Here is a 17410-nt window from a genome sequence, read left to right as displayed (position 1 = left end):
CTCAAGGCTAGCGCTCTACCACTTGAGCCACAGCACCACTTCCGGCTTTTTTCTTTTTGTTTATGTGGTGCTGAGGAATTGAACCCAGGGCCTCAGGCATGTAAGGCAAGCGCTCTACCACTGAGCCACCTTCCCAGCCCCTGCATACTACTTCTTGAGCCACACTTCCAGAACTTTTTAAAAATTTTCCTCACTAGGGTTATACATATGTGCCTTGGCTAGCCTTCATTAATATCTCAGGATGCTATAATTTCCTTTGTATTCTTATTACTAGTAGCTTAGCTTAGACCATAATGTCTTTCATTTTTAACAGCCTGTATTCTGTGACATATAATCTATATTCTAGTTTTCTTTGTTTTTCCTTTTTGGTCCCTCATGGGCTTGAACTCTGGGCCTGTGCGCTGTCCCTGAGCTCTTTAGCTCAAGGCAAGTGCTCTGCCACCTAAGCCACAGTGCCACTTCTGGTTTTCTGGTGGTTAATTGGAGGTAAGAGTTTCACGAACTTTCCTGCCAGGGCTGCCTTTGAACCACGATCCTCAGATCTCAGTCTCCTGAATAGCTAGGATTACAGGTGTGAGCCACCAGCACCCAGCTTCTAGTTTTCTTTCAGTTGTTTCTTTTTTTTTGTAGCCCGTCAGTATGAAAGAATGCTATAACTAAACTGTCAACCAAATCTTGTTTGACATACTTACCTGTTTCTTTATCACTTTGGTTACTCTCTTCCTGGTGGCACTTAACATTTTAGTTTAGTCTGAATTTTCAGCCTTTATAAATGATTTTGAATCAAATTTGGTCTTTTTTTTTTTGTGGCAGCTATGGCTCCCAGTTTTCTGTCACCTGCAGATTTGATGTGTATCTTCATGTCATCAACTAAAAATAGTGCATAAGACCAAGTACAAAGCTTGATATTATTCTTTTTTTGTCAGTCATGGGGCTTGAACTCTGAGCTTGGGCGCTGTCCCTCAGCTCTTCAGCTCAAGGTGGGTGCTCTACTGTTTGAGCCACAGCGCCACTTCCGGTTTTCTGGTGGTTTATTGGAGATAAGAGTCTCACGGACTTTCCTTGTCCGGGCTGGTTTTGAACCACGATCGTCAGATCTCAGCCTCTTCAGCAGCTAGGATTACAAGCATGAGCCACTGGTGCCAGGCTTGATATTATTCTTTTAATAGTTAATATCTTTTTTTTTTTTTTGGGTCCGGTTGTGGGACCTGAACTGTGGGCCTGGGCGCTGTCCCTCAGCTCTTCAGCTCAAGGCTAGTGCTCTACCACAGCACCACTTCCGGCTTTTTTCTTTTTCCTTATGTGGTGCTGAGGAATCGAACCCAGGGCCTCAGGCATGCAAGGCAAGCGCTCTACCACTGAGCCACCTTTCTAGCCCCAGTAGTTAATATCTTGGTTGATAAAAAGCACTGTGCTTGCTAGGTGCCGGTGGCTCATGCCTGTAATCCTAGCTACTCAGGAGGTTGAGATCTGAGAATCACAGTTCAAAGCCATCCTGGGCAGGAAACTCCGTGAGACTCTTTATCTCCAATAAACCACTAGAAAACCAGAAGTGGCACTGTGGCTCACGCAATAGAGCGCTGGCCTTGAGCTGAAGAGCGCAGGGACAGTGCCCAAGCCCAGAGTTCAAGCCTCATGCCCATGACTGACCAAAATACAAACAAACAAAAAAAGCAGTGTGCTGGAAGTGGAGCTGTGGCTCAAGTGGTAGAGCACTAACCTTGAGCAAAAGGAACTCAGAGATAGCTCCCAGACCCAGAGTTTAAGGAAAAGCAAAAACAAAAATAACCTATAGGGCTGGGAATGTAACTTAGTGGTAGAGTGTTAGCCTAGCATACATGAAGCCCTGGGTTCGATTTCTCAGTACCACATAAACAGAAAAATCCGGAAGTGGCATTGTGGCTCAAATGGTAGAGTGCTAGCCTTGAGCAAAAGAAGCTCAGGGACAGTGCTCTAGCCCTGAATTCAAGCCCTAGGACTGGTTTAAAAAAATAAAAAAAGCAGTTTGCTAAGCCATATTATGATGCGATTCTGCCTGCCACACTCCACCTCCCCTCTCTGGTCCAGGAGTTTGAACTCTGGGCCTAGGTGCTGACCCTGAGCCTCTTTGAAAGGCTAGTATTCTACCACTTGAGCCAAATTCCGCTTCTGGCTTTTTTGAGTAGTTTATTGAGATAAGCTGGCTGGCTTTGAACTGTGATCCTGAGATCTCAGCCTCCTGAGTATCTAGGATTACAGATGTATGCCACCAGTGGCCTCTGTAATCTTACTTTTGTTCAAACAAAACCACCCAAAGCATAACATAGATTTAGATACAGATAGAGACTCAGACAGACAGACAGATAGATAGAGATAGATGGATGGTTAGGAAGGGTATAAATATAAGCAAACATATTAATGGCTCATTTTCATTCTTTAGCTGTGAATAATTTTACGCTTTTAAGAGACTTGTGCTTGTTAGACAGCAAGCAGTCTTTACCACTTGAGCTATAATTACCCTAGTCCATTTGTTTCAAGTATATATGCATTACTTTGAGGTGTTAGAGGGAAATAAAATTAACAAAATAATGATGATTTGGGCTTGGGATGTCTCACAGTGGTAGAGTGCTTGACTAAGCCCCTGGACTTGTTCCCCCCCTCAGCAAGAACAGAGAAAAAAATGCTTTATGAGTTGCTGTGTTAAATAACAAATTGTAACTTCCATTTACAGAAGAGACTTGGTGGACCCTACATGGATGCAGCCTGACAGATTGAGCCCACAAATTCACAGTTCCCAACCACAGCCTCTTGTTGGAACAGCTGGAAATTTACTCTCCCATCTCTTGAATTTAGAACATGTAGGAATTTTGCACAAGGATTTTGAATCTATTTTACCAGCCAAGAAGAGTCATAATATGGCTTCAGGACCATTAAGTTTTACACCTCAACCGTTTCTGACCTCACCAGCTGTAAATCCAGATGCCTTGTTAAAACCTAGTGCCAGCCAATATAAGAGTAAACTGGATCGTATTGAAGCCTTGAAGGCAACAGCTGCTTCTTTGTCTAGCAGGATTGAAAGTGAAGCCAAAAAATTAGCTGGAGCCAACATTAACTATGGATCAGTTTGGAACGCTGAGTTTGATGTACAGCAAGCACCTCAAGAAGATGGACCTTGGACCAAAGCTTTAAGTCCACCTGTAAAAGAAGATACAGAAGATGTTTTCTCGGCCCGAATTCAAAAGATGTTAGGAACCTGTGTATCTCATGCAACTTTTGATGATGATCTTCCTGGTGTAGGCAACCTTAGTGAATTTAAAAAGCTTCCTGAGATGATAAGACCTCAGAGTGCCATATCAAGCTTCAGAATGAGATCCCCTGGTCCCAAACCAGGAGGGCTGCTGGCACAGTTGTGTAAGAGACAGACTGACTCTTCTGGCTCTGATGTACAAGCTGGTTCTCAAGAAAAAGCCAAAAGATCTGTTGGCTCCAGCACAGACTCAGTTAGTGAAGGGCCTCTTCTTAGTGAAGGGAGTCTCTCTGAAGAAGAAGGTGGCCGGGATAGACAGCCTCTTTTGAAGGTAGCAGAAATTTTAAAAGAGAAAGAATTTTGTGCTGGAGAAAAAAATCCTTATGAGCCCATCAAAGAGTTTCAGAAGGAAGCTGAGAAATTTTTGCCACTTTTTGGGCATCTAGGTGAGATGCATAGCAAAGGACCATGGGAAGAATTGGCAAAGGGAAGCCCACATAGTGTCATTAATATTTTTACCAAATCATATCAGCTATATGGAAAAGGAGAGAAAAGTAAAGGTGAGTACTATCTGGATGTTATCTTAAGATGAATTATTTATTTTTATAATTTCTATACAAAATTTGTACTAAGCCCACAACATTTTTCATTTTCATTACTTGAATATTGGAGAGTATCTACAAGATTATTTAACTAGAGCATTAATAGTTGAATTTTAAAATTTTTATTTTGTAGTTTTTGTTGTCATAAAATAGGTAGTTACAGAAATTTTGATATAGAGAAACTCATAGGTGTTGTATTGAGTATTGCATATATATCAAGCCTATATTAGTTTTTCTGTGGCCATACTTACATATTTAGACAAGTTAAATATGTTTGTTTTTGTGTGTGTATTATTATTTATATTAAAGATTGGACACTGTCCCTTAGCTTTTTGGCTCAAGGCTGGTGCTCTACAATTTGAGCCACAGCTCTACTTCCATCCATTCTGGTTAATTGGAGATAAGAGTCTCACAGACTTTTCTCTCTGGGCTGGCTTCAAATTGCAATCCTCAGATTTCAGCCTCCTGAGTAGCTAGTAGTATAGGTGTGAGCCACTGGTACCTGGCTCAAGTATGTTTCTAAACCAGTGACTTGTGACTCCTGATAATATAGTGGTTAAGAATTGAAAAGGGCAATTACATAGAAATTACAGAAATATTGTTTGCTAAAACAAATTTTAGGCTTTGAAGAACAATGTAGCTATATGTATATTTTTTGAGGCTTAAGATATATATGTATGTATGTGTATATGTATATAGTTCTGGGGGTTGGACCCTGGGCCTTGTAAATCCTTGTACATCCTTGGCAGGTTCTCTACCATTGAGCTATGTTTTCATCTTCTCTAAGACTAGCTTCTAAATTTGTCTTTTTATTATGTAGTTCTGCATCCCAACTTCCCTCTTTGGTGAAGGTTTAGTTCCTTTTAAGTCGCTTTCTCTTTTTATTTTTAATTTTTATTTTTGTCAGTCATGGGGCTTGAACTGTGGCCCTGGATGCTGTCCCTGAGCTCTTCAGGAAGCTCAAAACGAGCACTCTACCACTTTAGCCACAGTGCCACTTCTGGTTTTCTGGTGGTAATTGGAAATAAGAATCTCATGGATTTTCCTGCCCAGGCTGGCTTTGAACCATGATCCTCAGCTCTCAGCCTCCTGAGTAGCTAGGATTACAAGCATGAGCCACCCGCCTGGCTCTTTCTATTTTATTTTGGTGGATTCTATCCAGCTTATACTACCATAGCTTTAGAACTTATTGGAAGTTTTTACTCTAAAGAGTAAGCAAATTATGACAAATGAATCTCTCATTTATATCTCTTAGGCTCAACTGGCTGTTACATTGCTATTTTCTAGGATTTATGTTTATATTTAAGTACTTCTTTATGATCTTATACAATCTTTTATATAATGTTGCTCTCTCTCTCTCTCTCTCTTTTTTTTGTCAGTCATGGAGCTTGAACTCTGGGCTTGGGCGCTGTCTCTGTGCTCTTCAGCTCAAGGGGAGCGCTCTACCACTTGAGCCACAGTGCCACTTCTGATTTTCTAGTGGTTTATTGGAGATAAGTGTCTCATGGAGTTTCCTGCCCTGGCTGGCTTTGAACCATGATCCTCAGATCTCAGCCTCCTGAGGTGTGAGCCACCGGTGCCTGGCCTGTTTTTTTTTTTGTTGTTGTTGTTTTTTTGAGACTTAGTCACACAGACATTTCTGTCTGAGCTGGCCTTGAACTATAATCCTCAGGTCCTAGACTTCTGAGTAGATAAGGATAATAGGCATGAACCACCAGCACTCAGCTCGATTTTTCTTTTTTTTTTTTGGTCAGTCGTGGGGCTTGAACTCTGGGCCGGGACACTTTCCCTGAGCTCTACAGCTCAAAGCAAGTGCTCTACCACTTGAGCCACAGTGCCACTTTCGGTTTTTTGAATGGTTTATTGGAGATAAGAGTCTCACGGACTTTCCGCTGGCTTTGACCTCACATCTCAACCTTCTGAGTAGCTAGGATTACAGGCATGAGCCCCTGATGCCCGGCTATTTTTTTTTATAGTTATACTGAAATGTTGAGATATGAAATACTATGTTATATAGGATGTTTCAAAATACTCTGAGACAGGGATGCGAGGAATAGGAGTTTTAATGATGGCTTATGTATTGGTCATTGTTGAAATAGAGTAATGGATACTTTGATTTCCCTATATTGTGTTATTTTCATTTATATTTGAAAATTTTCCTAATAAAATATTCAAAATATACCTTGCTAGATAAGAAGGTAAATTGAAAATAGGCCCAGGTAAAAGCAAACAAGATTCTTTCTACATATCATTAATCTCTATTTTCTAGAATGCTTTGCTTTGCTGATAGTTTTTTTAAATTTAGTTTTTAACTATGCTTCAATTATTTCTTTTAGCTGGTTTTGAAGACAGATTAGAAAGAGGAACATCAGCATCCCAGCCTTTGAGTGCCCTCACAACCCCTTTAAGCAGTGTTTCATATGAAGATGATTTTGTCTCCTCTCCAGGGAGTGGAACTTTGACAGAAAAAAAGTCAGCTCTTGAATCTAAGTAAGCAACATGGACTAAAATCTGAAGAGTAAAATAAATGTACAAATAAGAACTATGGCTTGAGAATAAGTCAAAATTTCTTGTTGAATGATACATTTAGAGGCTATATGTAGAAGAACATGGACTCTGGTTTTAAATCCTTAAAATCTCATTATTAGTTGCTTAGTATTTGTGCATATCACTTAATCTCTTTATGCATAAGTTTCCTTAATTTTAAAATGGAGAAAATATTAGTACCTGCCTGCATCCCAGCATTCTTTTTTTTTGCGGGGGGGAGGGTCTGGTCATGGGGCCTGAACTCTGGGCCTGGGTGCTGTCCCTCAGCTCTTCAGCTCAAGGCTAGCGCTCTACCACTTGAGCCACACCACCACTTCCGGCCTTTTTTTTTTTCTGTTTATGTGGCGCTGAGGAATCAAACCCAGGGCCTCATGCATTTTGGTCGGTTGTGGGGCTGGAACTCTGGGCTTGGGCGCTGTCCCTATGCTCTTCAGCTCAAGGCGAACGCTTTACCACTTGAGCCACAGTGCCACTTCCGGTTTTCTAGTGGTTTATTGGATATAAGAGTCTCATGGACTTTCTTGCCCGGGCTGGCTTTGAACCATGATCCTCAGATCTCAGCCTCCTGACTAGCTAGGATTATAGGTTTGAGCCATTGGTGCCTGGCAACATCCAATAATATTTGTTGTTGTTGTTGGTTGTGGGCCTTGAACTCTGGGCTTGGGTCCTGTCCCTGCGCTCTTCAGCTCAAGGAGAGTGCTTTACCACTTGAGCCACAGTGCCACTTCCAGTTTTCTAGTGGTTTATTAGAGATAAGAGTCTCACTGACTTTCCTGCCTGGGCTGGATTTGAACCGTGATCCTCAGATCTCATCCTCCTGAGTAGCTAGGATTATAGTAAGCATGAGCCACCAGAGCCTGGCCATCAGATAATTAGGAGCATTCAACATGCAAGGCATAGAACTGCAAGGCTTTATATTAACTTATTTTTTTAAATAGCCTGAATGGGTATGATATTGATAATATTCCTGTTTTAGAGCAGAAACTGAAATGACTTATTAAGTGAATTAGACTTTGCTGGAAAGAATTTTTTTTTTAAATGGTTAAAATAAATGAAAATAGGGGGCTGGGAAGGTGGCTCTGTGGTAGAGTGCTTGCCTAGCATGCGTGAGGCCCTGGGTTCTATTCCTCAGCACCACATAAACAGAAAAAAACTGGAAGTGGTGTTGTGGCTTAAGTGGTAGAGTGCTAGTCTTGAGCTGAAAAGCTAAGGGACAGCACCTAGGCCCAGAGTTCAGGCCCCAGGACCGGCAAAATAAATAAATAAATAAATAAACAAATGAAAATACTAATTACATTAGTATATTTAGTTAATTAAAATTAACATGCGATTCTTCATATTTTTTGCACACCAAAGTTATAGTCCACATAAAATTATTTGATGAGCTCACAAAAATTAGATATAATTGGAAGAAGAAAAACAAATCTTATTAAAATTATAAAAGGAAAGGTATAGTTTTAACTTTTGAGCTATAAGAAAAGATCTTTAAAATACTTTAAAAGATTTAATGCTGTGACACTTACATCATCAATTAATATGATTTAATGCATTTTATCTGCAGGTTAATGTTAGTATTCTCTGTAAACTTACTGGAGAGAAATAGTTATGCTGTATAAAATTACAAAGTTGTGTAGAAATAGAGACCAAACTTTGTGGTATTCAACATCCTATTTTTTCTCTCCCACATCTGAAATACTAGTTTATTTATATTGGCTCAGCTTTAGTAAACAATTCACCTGACATTTTTCTGAATAATAAATTGAGCCATAGAGAACAATCTGGGCTTTATACTGACAAGGAAAAAAGAAGAATGGAAGCCACCTTTGGTTATAGTTAAATTCTTCTGGCGATTAAATAGATTTCTTTCTTTTTTTTTTTTTTGTCAGTCATAGGGCTTGTACTCGGGGCCTGGGTGCTGTCCCTCAGCTTTTCAGCTCAAGGCGTGCTCTCTACCACTTGAGCCACAGTGCCATTTCCCGTTTTCTGGTGGTTAATTGGAGATAAGAGTCTTATGGACTTTCCTGCCCAGGCTGCCTTTGAACTGTGATCCTCAGATCTCAGCCTCCTGAGTAGTGAGGATTACAGGTGTGAGCCACCTGCACCTGGCTTAAATAGATTTTTAAATGTCTTTAGTTTAACCATGTTTTAAGACCTTTTTCTTATTTTCTTGATTTTTATAAGTTTACTTAATAAAAAGTTTAATACGAAGTATACATGAACCACTTTTTGTATCAGTAAAAATAAGAAGACACATAGAGTTCTGTGCTCAAAGTCATTACCTTTATTTAAAGGCTTCTAACAAGATGATCCTGTTTCTTTTTTTCTTTTTTGTTTTCTTTTTGGGTCCGGTTGTGGCGTCTGAACTCTGAGCTTGGGCCTGTCCCTCAGCTCTTCAGCTCAAGGCTAGCGCTCTACCACTTGAGCCACAGTGCTACTTCTGGCTTTTTTCTTTTTTTTTTTTTTTTTTTGCTATGGATGCTTGGGAATCGAACCCAGGGCCTCATGCATGCAAGGCAAGCACTCTACCACTGAGCCACCTTCCCAGCCCTTTTAAATGTTTTCTTTTTTTTTTGGGTCCGGTCATGGGGCCTGAACTCTGGGCCTGGGCGCTGTCCCTCAGCTCTTTCAGCTCAAGGCTAGTGTTCTACCACTTGAGCCACATCACCACTTCCGGCTTTTTACTTTTTGCTTATGTGGTGCTGAGGAATCAAACCCAGGGCCTTAGGCATGCTCTACCACTGAGTCACCTTCCCAGAGATCCTGTTTCTTGTATTTGCTCTGTTTCAGTACTCTGTTGCCCTCTAGTTGACATCTCTATACACTACCACAAAATTCATAAAGGGAGTTAGTTCTCACAATATTCTTGGGACATTCCTTTTACTTTTAGCAACTTCTTGTCAGGGATAGGCTTGGTTATTGTGTCTGTTCTACACATTCAAAGTTGCTTAAAAATAGAATTGTAACCTCACTCAGACTCCATATTTTTTTCTTCAGCCACTTTTACTTTTTCTTTACAGTATTATTGGTAGCAATTTAAGCATTCAAGAGGGCCATTCTAGCAGAAAACTTGCATATGATGTTTCTTCTACGGATGTTACTTCTCAGCACTCATCAGGAGCCCTGTCTGTTGCATCATCTCATTCATCTACTTCGAAAGGAAAGAAGGGAAAAAAGGAAAAAATGGAATGTAAGTGGAATTATGCATGGTGACTTTTTCTCTTACCAGTGATTTTATGGTAGTGCTCTAAAGTTATGATTTGATTCTATAAGAAGTTAGAGGAATTTCTTCATGATAGTAAAGAAGTGTAGGCCAGGTATGGTGGTATATTCCTGTAATACCAGCTACTCAGGAGGTAGACATCAAGATGATTATAATTGAGCCCAGACAGGGTAAAAACTTGGCTGAACCCATCTCAACAAACAAACTGGATGTATTAGTGCATGTCTATAGTTTCAGTTGTGTGGGAAGCATAGGAAGGATTATGATCCAAGGATAGCCTAGTCAAAAATGTGAGACCCTATCCAAAAATATAACTGAGGCAAAAAATAATTTTTCAATAATCTCAATAGGATATATCCCTACAAAGTAAGGTTATTTATTTATTTATTTTTGTGCCAGTCTTGGGGCTTGAATCCTGAGCTTTTTTGTTCAAGACTGGGGCTCTGCTGCTTGAACCACAGCTCCACTTTTGTCTTTTTGGTGATTAAGTGGAGATAAGAGTCTCATAGACTTTCTTGCCTGGCCTGGCTTTGAACTATGATTCTTAGATCTCAGCCTCCTGAGTTGCTAGTATTATAGGTGTGAGCCATCAGTAATTGGCAAAGTAAGTTTATTCTTAATCAGAGAATATAAACATTTTTTATGAATCTGGCTACACAGTTTTTACTATGGAATTTTCAAGAAGAATTGTGTAACTATGTTGGGAACTAATACTATTTTTCTCTTATCTCAGCATTTTATCTTTAAAAATCCTTATTTTTTGGTTGTATTACTGGTTGAATAAAGAGCTGTTTATTAATATCAAGTAGAAGGTATTGATGGAAGACTTCACTTTCTTAAATGAGCAGAAAGATTAAGTGCTTTATTTTAGGTCTAGAAAACACATTTTAAAATAAGTTAAAATTTCAAGTATTTTTGTCCATATTTTTCAAGTATTTTATTAAAATCTATAGGTTAGCTATATAGCTCAGTGTCTCTAATGTCAGTCATATTTATAAGAAATTTGTGTTCCAGGGTTTGATTCATTCACTGGAAATGTTCAGAACTTACTTGATGAGGAAAAAGTGCAATCTAGTTCAGAAGGTGGCTCCCATCAAGGAAAGAAATCTAGGACCAGTAGTAAACTTTCTGCTAAAGATTATGAGCAGATTTTTGACACTGAAAGCACTTTAGAAGAACTTTCTGGGCATTCTGTGAGGTATAGTATTTTATATTTTGATTCACATATAATTAACATAATAGTATTAACATAATAGTGTGAAGAATCTATTTGGTAAATTTCAACTTAACAGTTAACTATGCATGTCTGAGCTACTGTAGATCGTGTATGTTGTAAATAGTAGACTTTATGACTTCGCTCATAGCTCTAGACTATATTTTAGAATGTGGTCACCTTTCACTTTAATTGCTCTAATCTTTCTAGGAATTTTGTGCCTCAAATATAACTAGTTTTGTGCCTGAAAGCCCTTTATTGCCATGGTATACTTGACTGTTTTTTGCAAAAGCATCTACTTTCCTAGAATGAAGTGCTTTGAAAAGACAATTACCCCATCAACTCGAACAACCTAATTCAACTTGAAGAGTTTTCACTGAACTACCATAAAGTATCTTATTTCCTTGTCTACAAAATTTTCTTCTCAGCTATTTCTTCAACTCTTTAAATACAACTTCTTAGTATCTTTTTGTCATAGGGTTGATATTATTTATTCCTCTGAGCTTTTCTCTCCTGTGCTGGCTGACTAACCACTCAAAACCAGATTTTAAGGTCTGGGAAGGTGGCTCAGTGGTAGTGTGATTGCCTTGCATGCATGAGGCCCTGGGTTTGATTCCTCAGCATCACATAAGCAGAAAAACCCAGAAGTGGTGCTGTGGCTCTAGTGGTAGGGCACTAGCCTTGAGCTGAAGAGCTGAGGGACAGCACCCAGACCCAGAGTTCAGGCCCCACAACCAAAACAAAACAACAACAACAACAAAAAACACCCAGATTTTGAAATATCACTCTTATTGCTGACCTCAACACTTGCTCAAATCTTTTTAACATTATTTACTACTTACCTTGCTGTTTACAAATGAACTGTAGTCATTGCTTCCTGTGTAGTTGCTGTTCTTTTGTTCACATGACTTTAAGTATGCACTGATTCTGTCCTTCTAGAAATTGAGGCTCTAAGGAAACAGAATCATCTTTCTTCAGGGCTGGGAAGTTGGCTCAGTGGTGGAGCGCTTGCCTTGCATGCCTGAAGCCCTGGGTTCGATTCCTCAGCACCACATAAGCAAAAAGAAAAAAGCTTGAAGTGGTCTGTGGCTCAAGAGCGCTAGCCTTGAGCTGAAGAGCTGAGGGACAGTGCCAGGTCTAGAGTTCAGGCCCCACGACCGGATTCCCCCCCCACATCCCCCCCAAAAAAGAATCATCTTTCTTCATTTACTCCTTATTTTCCTCCCTTACTTTTCCCTTGCTCTTCTCCTTCTTTTTTTTTTTTTTTTTGTCTGTAGTACTAGGTGTTAAAATTAGGGCCCTGCGGTTGCTAGACAGGCACTCTGCCTCTTGAGCCATCCCCTTTGTGCCCTGTTTACTTTTCAAGGTTCAGTTTATGATGACGCCAACCGAGGCTGTGAACCTCTACTTGTGCCTCCTCCTGTCACTGCCCCTAGCCATTAGCTGCAATAGAGTCTCATTCAGTTTTTGTCTGACTTGGCCTCAAGCCACAATGTGATTGAAATCACTATAAACATATTTTTGGAAATGCTAGTCAAAGTGAATCTTTTCTGCAATGGTAATAAACAATGATAAACTATACAAAGGATACTAAATTTGTAAAACCATAGAATGAAATAGAGAACTTACTTTGTCTGCTGTAGTGCTGTGATTTAAAATGATTATTCTTTTTAGGGTCCCTAGATGAATTTAGATACTGTTCAAAATATAGTAATGTTTCTTTATCTGTGGTTTTCCTTTCTGGGGTTTCAATTTAATCATGATCAGCTGTGGTACAAAAATATTAAATGATTCTTAATTTAAAGTACACATCATTCTGAGTATCATAATGAAATCTCACACCATATAACTTCATCTTCTCCCATGTGAGTCATCTCTTTATCTGGTATACTTAAGCTGTATACACTCCCCATTTGTCAGTAGCCATCTTGGTTACTAGATTGGCTGTCACTGCATTTCATAGTGCTTGTATTGAAATAAACTTTATTTTACTTTCTAGTGGCCCCAAAGTAAGGATATGCTTCCTTTAAGTAAAGAGGTAAAAGATTTTGACTTAAAAAAAGTCACATGCTGAGGTCGCTAAGATCTACTTGTAACAAGAATTATTTTCTGTATAAAATCATAAAGGAAAGAGAAATTCATGCACATCATATTGCAAAATTTGCAAATTCCAAAAATTGCCACTGTACTATGTGAAAAGTACTTAGTTAAGCTATGTATAGGAGGAATTACAATATGTATCAGTTTGATACTATCCAAAGTTTTAGGCATTCAGTGGAGTTCTTGGAACATAACATCCACATATAAAAGGTGGCACTACTGTAATATTTCTACAAGCTTTCTATAGAAAATTAAAGGCTTTGTAAACAAGTAAGTGACTGGATTACTTTTAAAATTACTTTTCAAATATTCATGCTAGTTATAAGGAAAAACTTCTTAAATTTTATCTCATAATTTTATCAGAAGCTAAAGGAAAACTTGTTTTAGTCCAGTAGAAATCACTGAATTGTGCCAAATACTTTATATACAGTATCTGAATAATTTATGCAATAAATAAAAATTTAGTGTTAAGGCAACATGCTTGATATGATGAGAAATAATGTCTTTTTTTTTAATCTTTTCTTGCTGGTCCTGGGGCCTGGGTGCTGTCCTTGAGCTTCTTTTGCTCAAGGTGAGCTGCCTACCACTTGAGCCACAGTGCCAATGCCATTTCTGGCTTTTTTTGAATAGTTTATTAGAGATAAGAGTCTCATGGAGTTTTTGCCTTAGGAGGGCTTTGAACTTCGATCCTCAGATCTCAGTCTCCTGAGTAGCTAGAATTACAAGCATGAGCCACCAGTGCCCAGAAAAATAATGAAATCAAGTTTTTAATGAGTTTACTATCTGACAGAGAAACACTATCTACACATGTGACTTATGTTTCACTAAATGCCTTAGAAGTTGTTACTATTAACTGTTTTGAGAGGCTATTTAATAGAAAGTATAGGGAAAAGGAATAGTCTTACAAGCTATATATAAACAGGTGAATATATGTGAAATAGATATGGATATTGTGAAAATATTTTTTATGTGATTCTGGGTCAATGGAGAGAATCAACCATTTTTACACTGTAAATATAAAATGATATATAAAATATAACTTGTAAAATTATATTTTAAAACACCTATAGGATAATGTCTTTTACATATATTTGTGTTTTTATTGATACACAATGGTTATTTTAGAAGACTTTGTGATACCTGTACATTGTAGAAGGAAAGAAGTAGCAATTGAGACCCCCTCTTTCCCATTTTATTTAAGGCACAGTTTGTGCCCAATTTGTTTACCACTGAACATCTAGAAATTAAAGGAGTACTCATAGTCATTCATCATTGAATATAATTTTTAAATTTACTTTATTGTTGTTAAAGAGATGATATACAGAGGGTTTACATTTACGTGCGTCATAGTGTCATCTGTTCCCACATTCTCTCCCATTCCCACTCATGAGTTGCATAGTTCACTTTCATCAATGTCCAGTGTGCTCTACAGCTGCACTTTTTAACCCTTTTCCCTCAGATTCTGAGCCCTCCCCCCACCCTTCTACAGATAAGGTAAAGAATACAGAATGATCAGAAAAAGAAAAAAACATTGAAAAAAGTCCTTTGTTTCCCTGTCTTGGCAGTTTGTTTCAGTATGTATATTAGGTAAGCATGTGTATGTAAACATATGAAGAGGTATTGGCTATTGTACCTTTGTGATCCTCTCCTAAGACTATCCTCTTTTGGTCTCACTATGTGAGTATCTAGAATCCAGCCTAATTTATCATATGCTAGTGCATTTTAGAATTATCTTCCATATATCAGAAAGGATGTGCACCATTTGTCTCTCTGAGGCATACAGAAAGATTTTTGTAGGTTAATTTTATATCCTGCTACTTTGCGGAAGTGGTTGATCAGCTCTAAGAGTTTGGGAGTGGAATTTTTTGGATCCGTTAGATATGAGATCAAGTCATCTATAGATCAAGTCATCTATATATTGGGATAGTTTAATTTCTTCTTTCCTTATGTGAATCTGAATCCCTTTTATATCCTTTTCTTGCCTTATTGATCTGGCTAAGAATTCCAGAACTATTTTGAAGAGGAGTGAAGAGGGTGGGCATCCTTGCCTTATTCCTGATTTTAGGGGAAATAGCTTTGGTATTTCTCCATTTAGTATGATGTTGGCTATTGGTCTGTAATGTATAGCTTTTATTGTTTTAAGGAATGTTCCTTCTAAGTTTCTCCAAAGTTTTTAATATGAATGGATGTTGAATTTTGTTGAAGGCTTTTTGGGTGTGTCTATTGTGATAATCATGTAGTTCTTGTCCTTGGTGAATATAATTTTGAAAATAATTGTAAGTAGTTGTACACAGGGGCTTCCAGTCAGCATCTCAGTTTCTGTGTACAGTATATCTTGATCAATGTCACCCCTTCTAGCATTCTCTTCCATCCCATCTGTCTCAATCCTACCTGTATCCTCAAGTTTCCTAGTTCCATTTTTACATATGTGCATTGAGTGTTAGGACTTTTCACCCATCATTCCATTTTCCATTTGTTTCCCTCCCCCCAACTCTAACCTATCTCAGTAAACATTTTCAGATTTTCTGGTATTCATTTTGTTAAATTGTTAATTGTTGAAAGGGGTTAAACCGTGGAAATTCATTCGAGTATACTATATATTTTAGTAAGGTTGATTTTGTGTGTGTGTGTGTGTGTGTGTGTGTATTGTGTGTATTGCGTGTATGGATATGGTCCTAGAAATGTTGCTTAAGAAAGAAGTGTGTATTGTTCTTACAACTTTTTTAGCTTGTTCTTGAAGTCATTTCCTTTTTCTAATGTCTTTATGAAACAAAACTACTTCTAGTGGCTCATCAGACAAGGGAAGATCTCAGAAAACTCCAACTTCACCTCTATCCCCAAGTTCTCAGAAATTGTTACAGTGTGACCTTCCAGGGTCTTCAGTAGAGAGAGCTAAGTCTCCAGTCGTGATACCTACAACTACAACAGGATTGAAGTCCACTGCAGCTTTCACTGATACAAACAAAACAGAGGCGGCTGCAACACCAGGCAAGTAGATTCATGCACTTACAAGTTTTTTGTTTTTGTTTTTGTTTTGTTGGTTGTGGGGCCTGAACTCTGGGCCTGGGCACTGTCCCTGAGCTCTTCAGCTCAAAGCTAGTGCTCTACCACTTGAGCCACAGTGCCACTTCTAGCTTTTTCTGCTTATGTGGTGCTGAGGAATCGAACCCAGGGCTTCATGCATTCAAGGCAAGCACTCTACCACTGAGCCACTTTCCCAGCCCCACTTAGAAGTTTTTAACTGTGAATTTTTCCTGAAAATTCTTTATCTTTCAATTGAGCCATAAGGATATGTTATTTCAAGTCAATTTGATTATTCTTTAAATTATTTTTTTAAAAGTATAGGAGCTTAAATACTGAATAGCATGAGAGATTGAATAGTGGCAATTTTTCCCATGTTGCCATCATTCGTCAAAACTTACCTGAAGATATATCCCATATATGTATTTCTAAGTGCTTATAGGTGTGTGTGTGTGTACACTTACACAGGTGCATCAGGAGATACCAAAATAACTATTAAAATACATTGTATTACTAAGTCACTGTTTTTGCTACAGAGAAAAGCAGAAATGAATTCAGTTCTTAAAATAAGAAATAAATTTCAGAAATCTGAAGTGTAATTTCATGTGAACTTTTCCATTTGACAATCATTATGCCCTCTAGGTTCTAAGCGTTTTTCTCCTGCTGGCCTCCAGCATCGTATGGCAGCAGAACTCAATTATCTGAGTGCTATTGAGGAGTCTGTGCGACAGCTGTCAGATGTGGAAAGAGTTAGAGGCATTTCACTTGCTCAGCAGGAGAGTGTTTCTCTGGCTCAGATCATAAAGGTATTGGTGGGATTGTCTTCTTTATTATTCTGTTTTTTTTTTCATCTTTTCTTTGTTAATTAAAATAGAACGTATGGTAGAAGAACATTTGGTAAAAGAACAATTGTGTAGTCATTCTTTCTCAAATACTGTTTTCCATTAAGTATTGCTTTGTTTTAATGACAACGTGAAAATTAAATTCTTAATATTTTCTGTTTTCATTGACTGTTAGAGATGAGTGCAGTTGTTTTGTTTTAATGCTTTGTTTCTGAGACTCAGGTGTTTGATAAAATCAGACAAATGAGGACTTTGGCTTAGCAGGCAAAAATCTAGAGGTCTAAGCCGTGTTCCTCAGTGGGTAGGCTATTGTTTTTTGTCGTTGTTTATTTTTTAAGTGAGGTTTTAGTGACATTCAATAAAGTATGCAGTTTTGATGATTTTTTAAACCAACACACACACACACACACACACACACACACACACGAATTAGCAATCATCTAATCCAGATACAGAACTGTTCAGTTACTCCAGAAAGCTGATACATGCCCACTTGCAGCTACTCCCTCCACTCCTGCCCAGGAAATTGTCATTTTGATTTCTAGCACAATGAGTTTATTTTTGCCTATTCTAGAACTTCATGTAAGTTAAAATATAATTTGAACTCTTGTGGTTAGCCTATTTTAGTTAGTATAAATG

The 17410-nt window shown here is 38.3% G+C and overlaps 1 protein-coding gene across 1 annotated transcript in view; it reads left to right on the top strand.

Annotated features, from left to right (window-relative positions):
• The window catches only part of Cep350 (centrosomal protein 350kDa), a 141579-nt gene that overhangs the window by 52147 nt on the left and 72022 nt on the right, over nt 1-17410 (top strand). Inside the window, exons 12-17 of the mRNA XM_013015515.1 lie at nt 2711-3786; nt 6165-6318; nt 9393-9562; nt 10610-10793; nt 15694-15896; nt 16572-16735. Of these exons, the coding sequence (XP_012870969.1) occupies nt 2711-3786; nt 6165-6318; nt 9393-9562; nt 10610-10793; nt 15694-15896; nt 16572-16735 (1951 nt within the window). The remainder of the gene's footprint in view (nt 1-2710; nt 3787-6164; nt 6319-9392; nt 9563-10609; nt 10794-15693; nt 15897-16571; nt 16736-17410) is intronic.

This window comes from Dipodomys ordii, unplaced genomic scaffold (assembly GCF_000151885.1).
Source record: "Dipodomys ordii isolate 6190 unplaced genomic scaffold, Dord_2.0 Scaffold27, whole genome shotgun sequence".
Taxonomy (NCBI): domain Eukaryota; kingdom Metazoa; phylum Chordata; class Mammalia; order Rodentia; family Heteromyidae; genus Dipodomys; species Dipodomys ordii.
The sequence above is the reverse complement of the archived record's forward strand: the minus strand, read 5'-3'. Positions and strand labels throughout refer to the sequence as shown.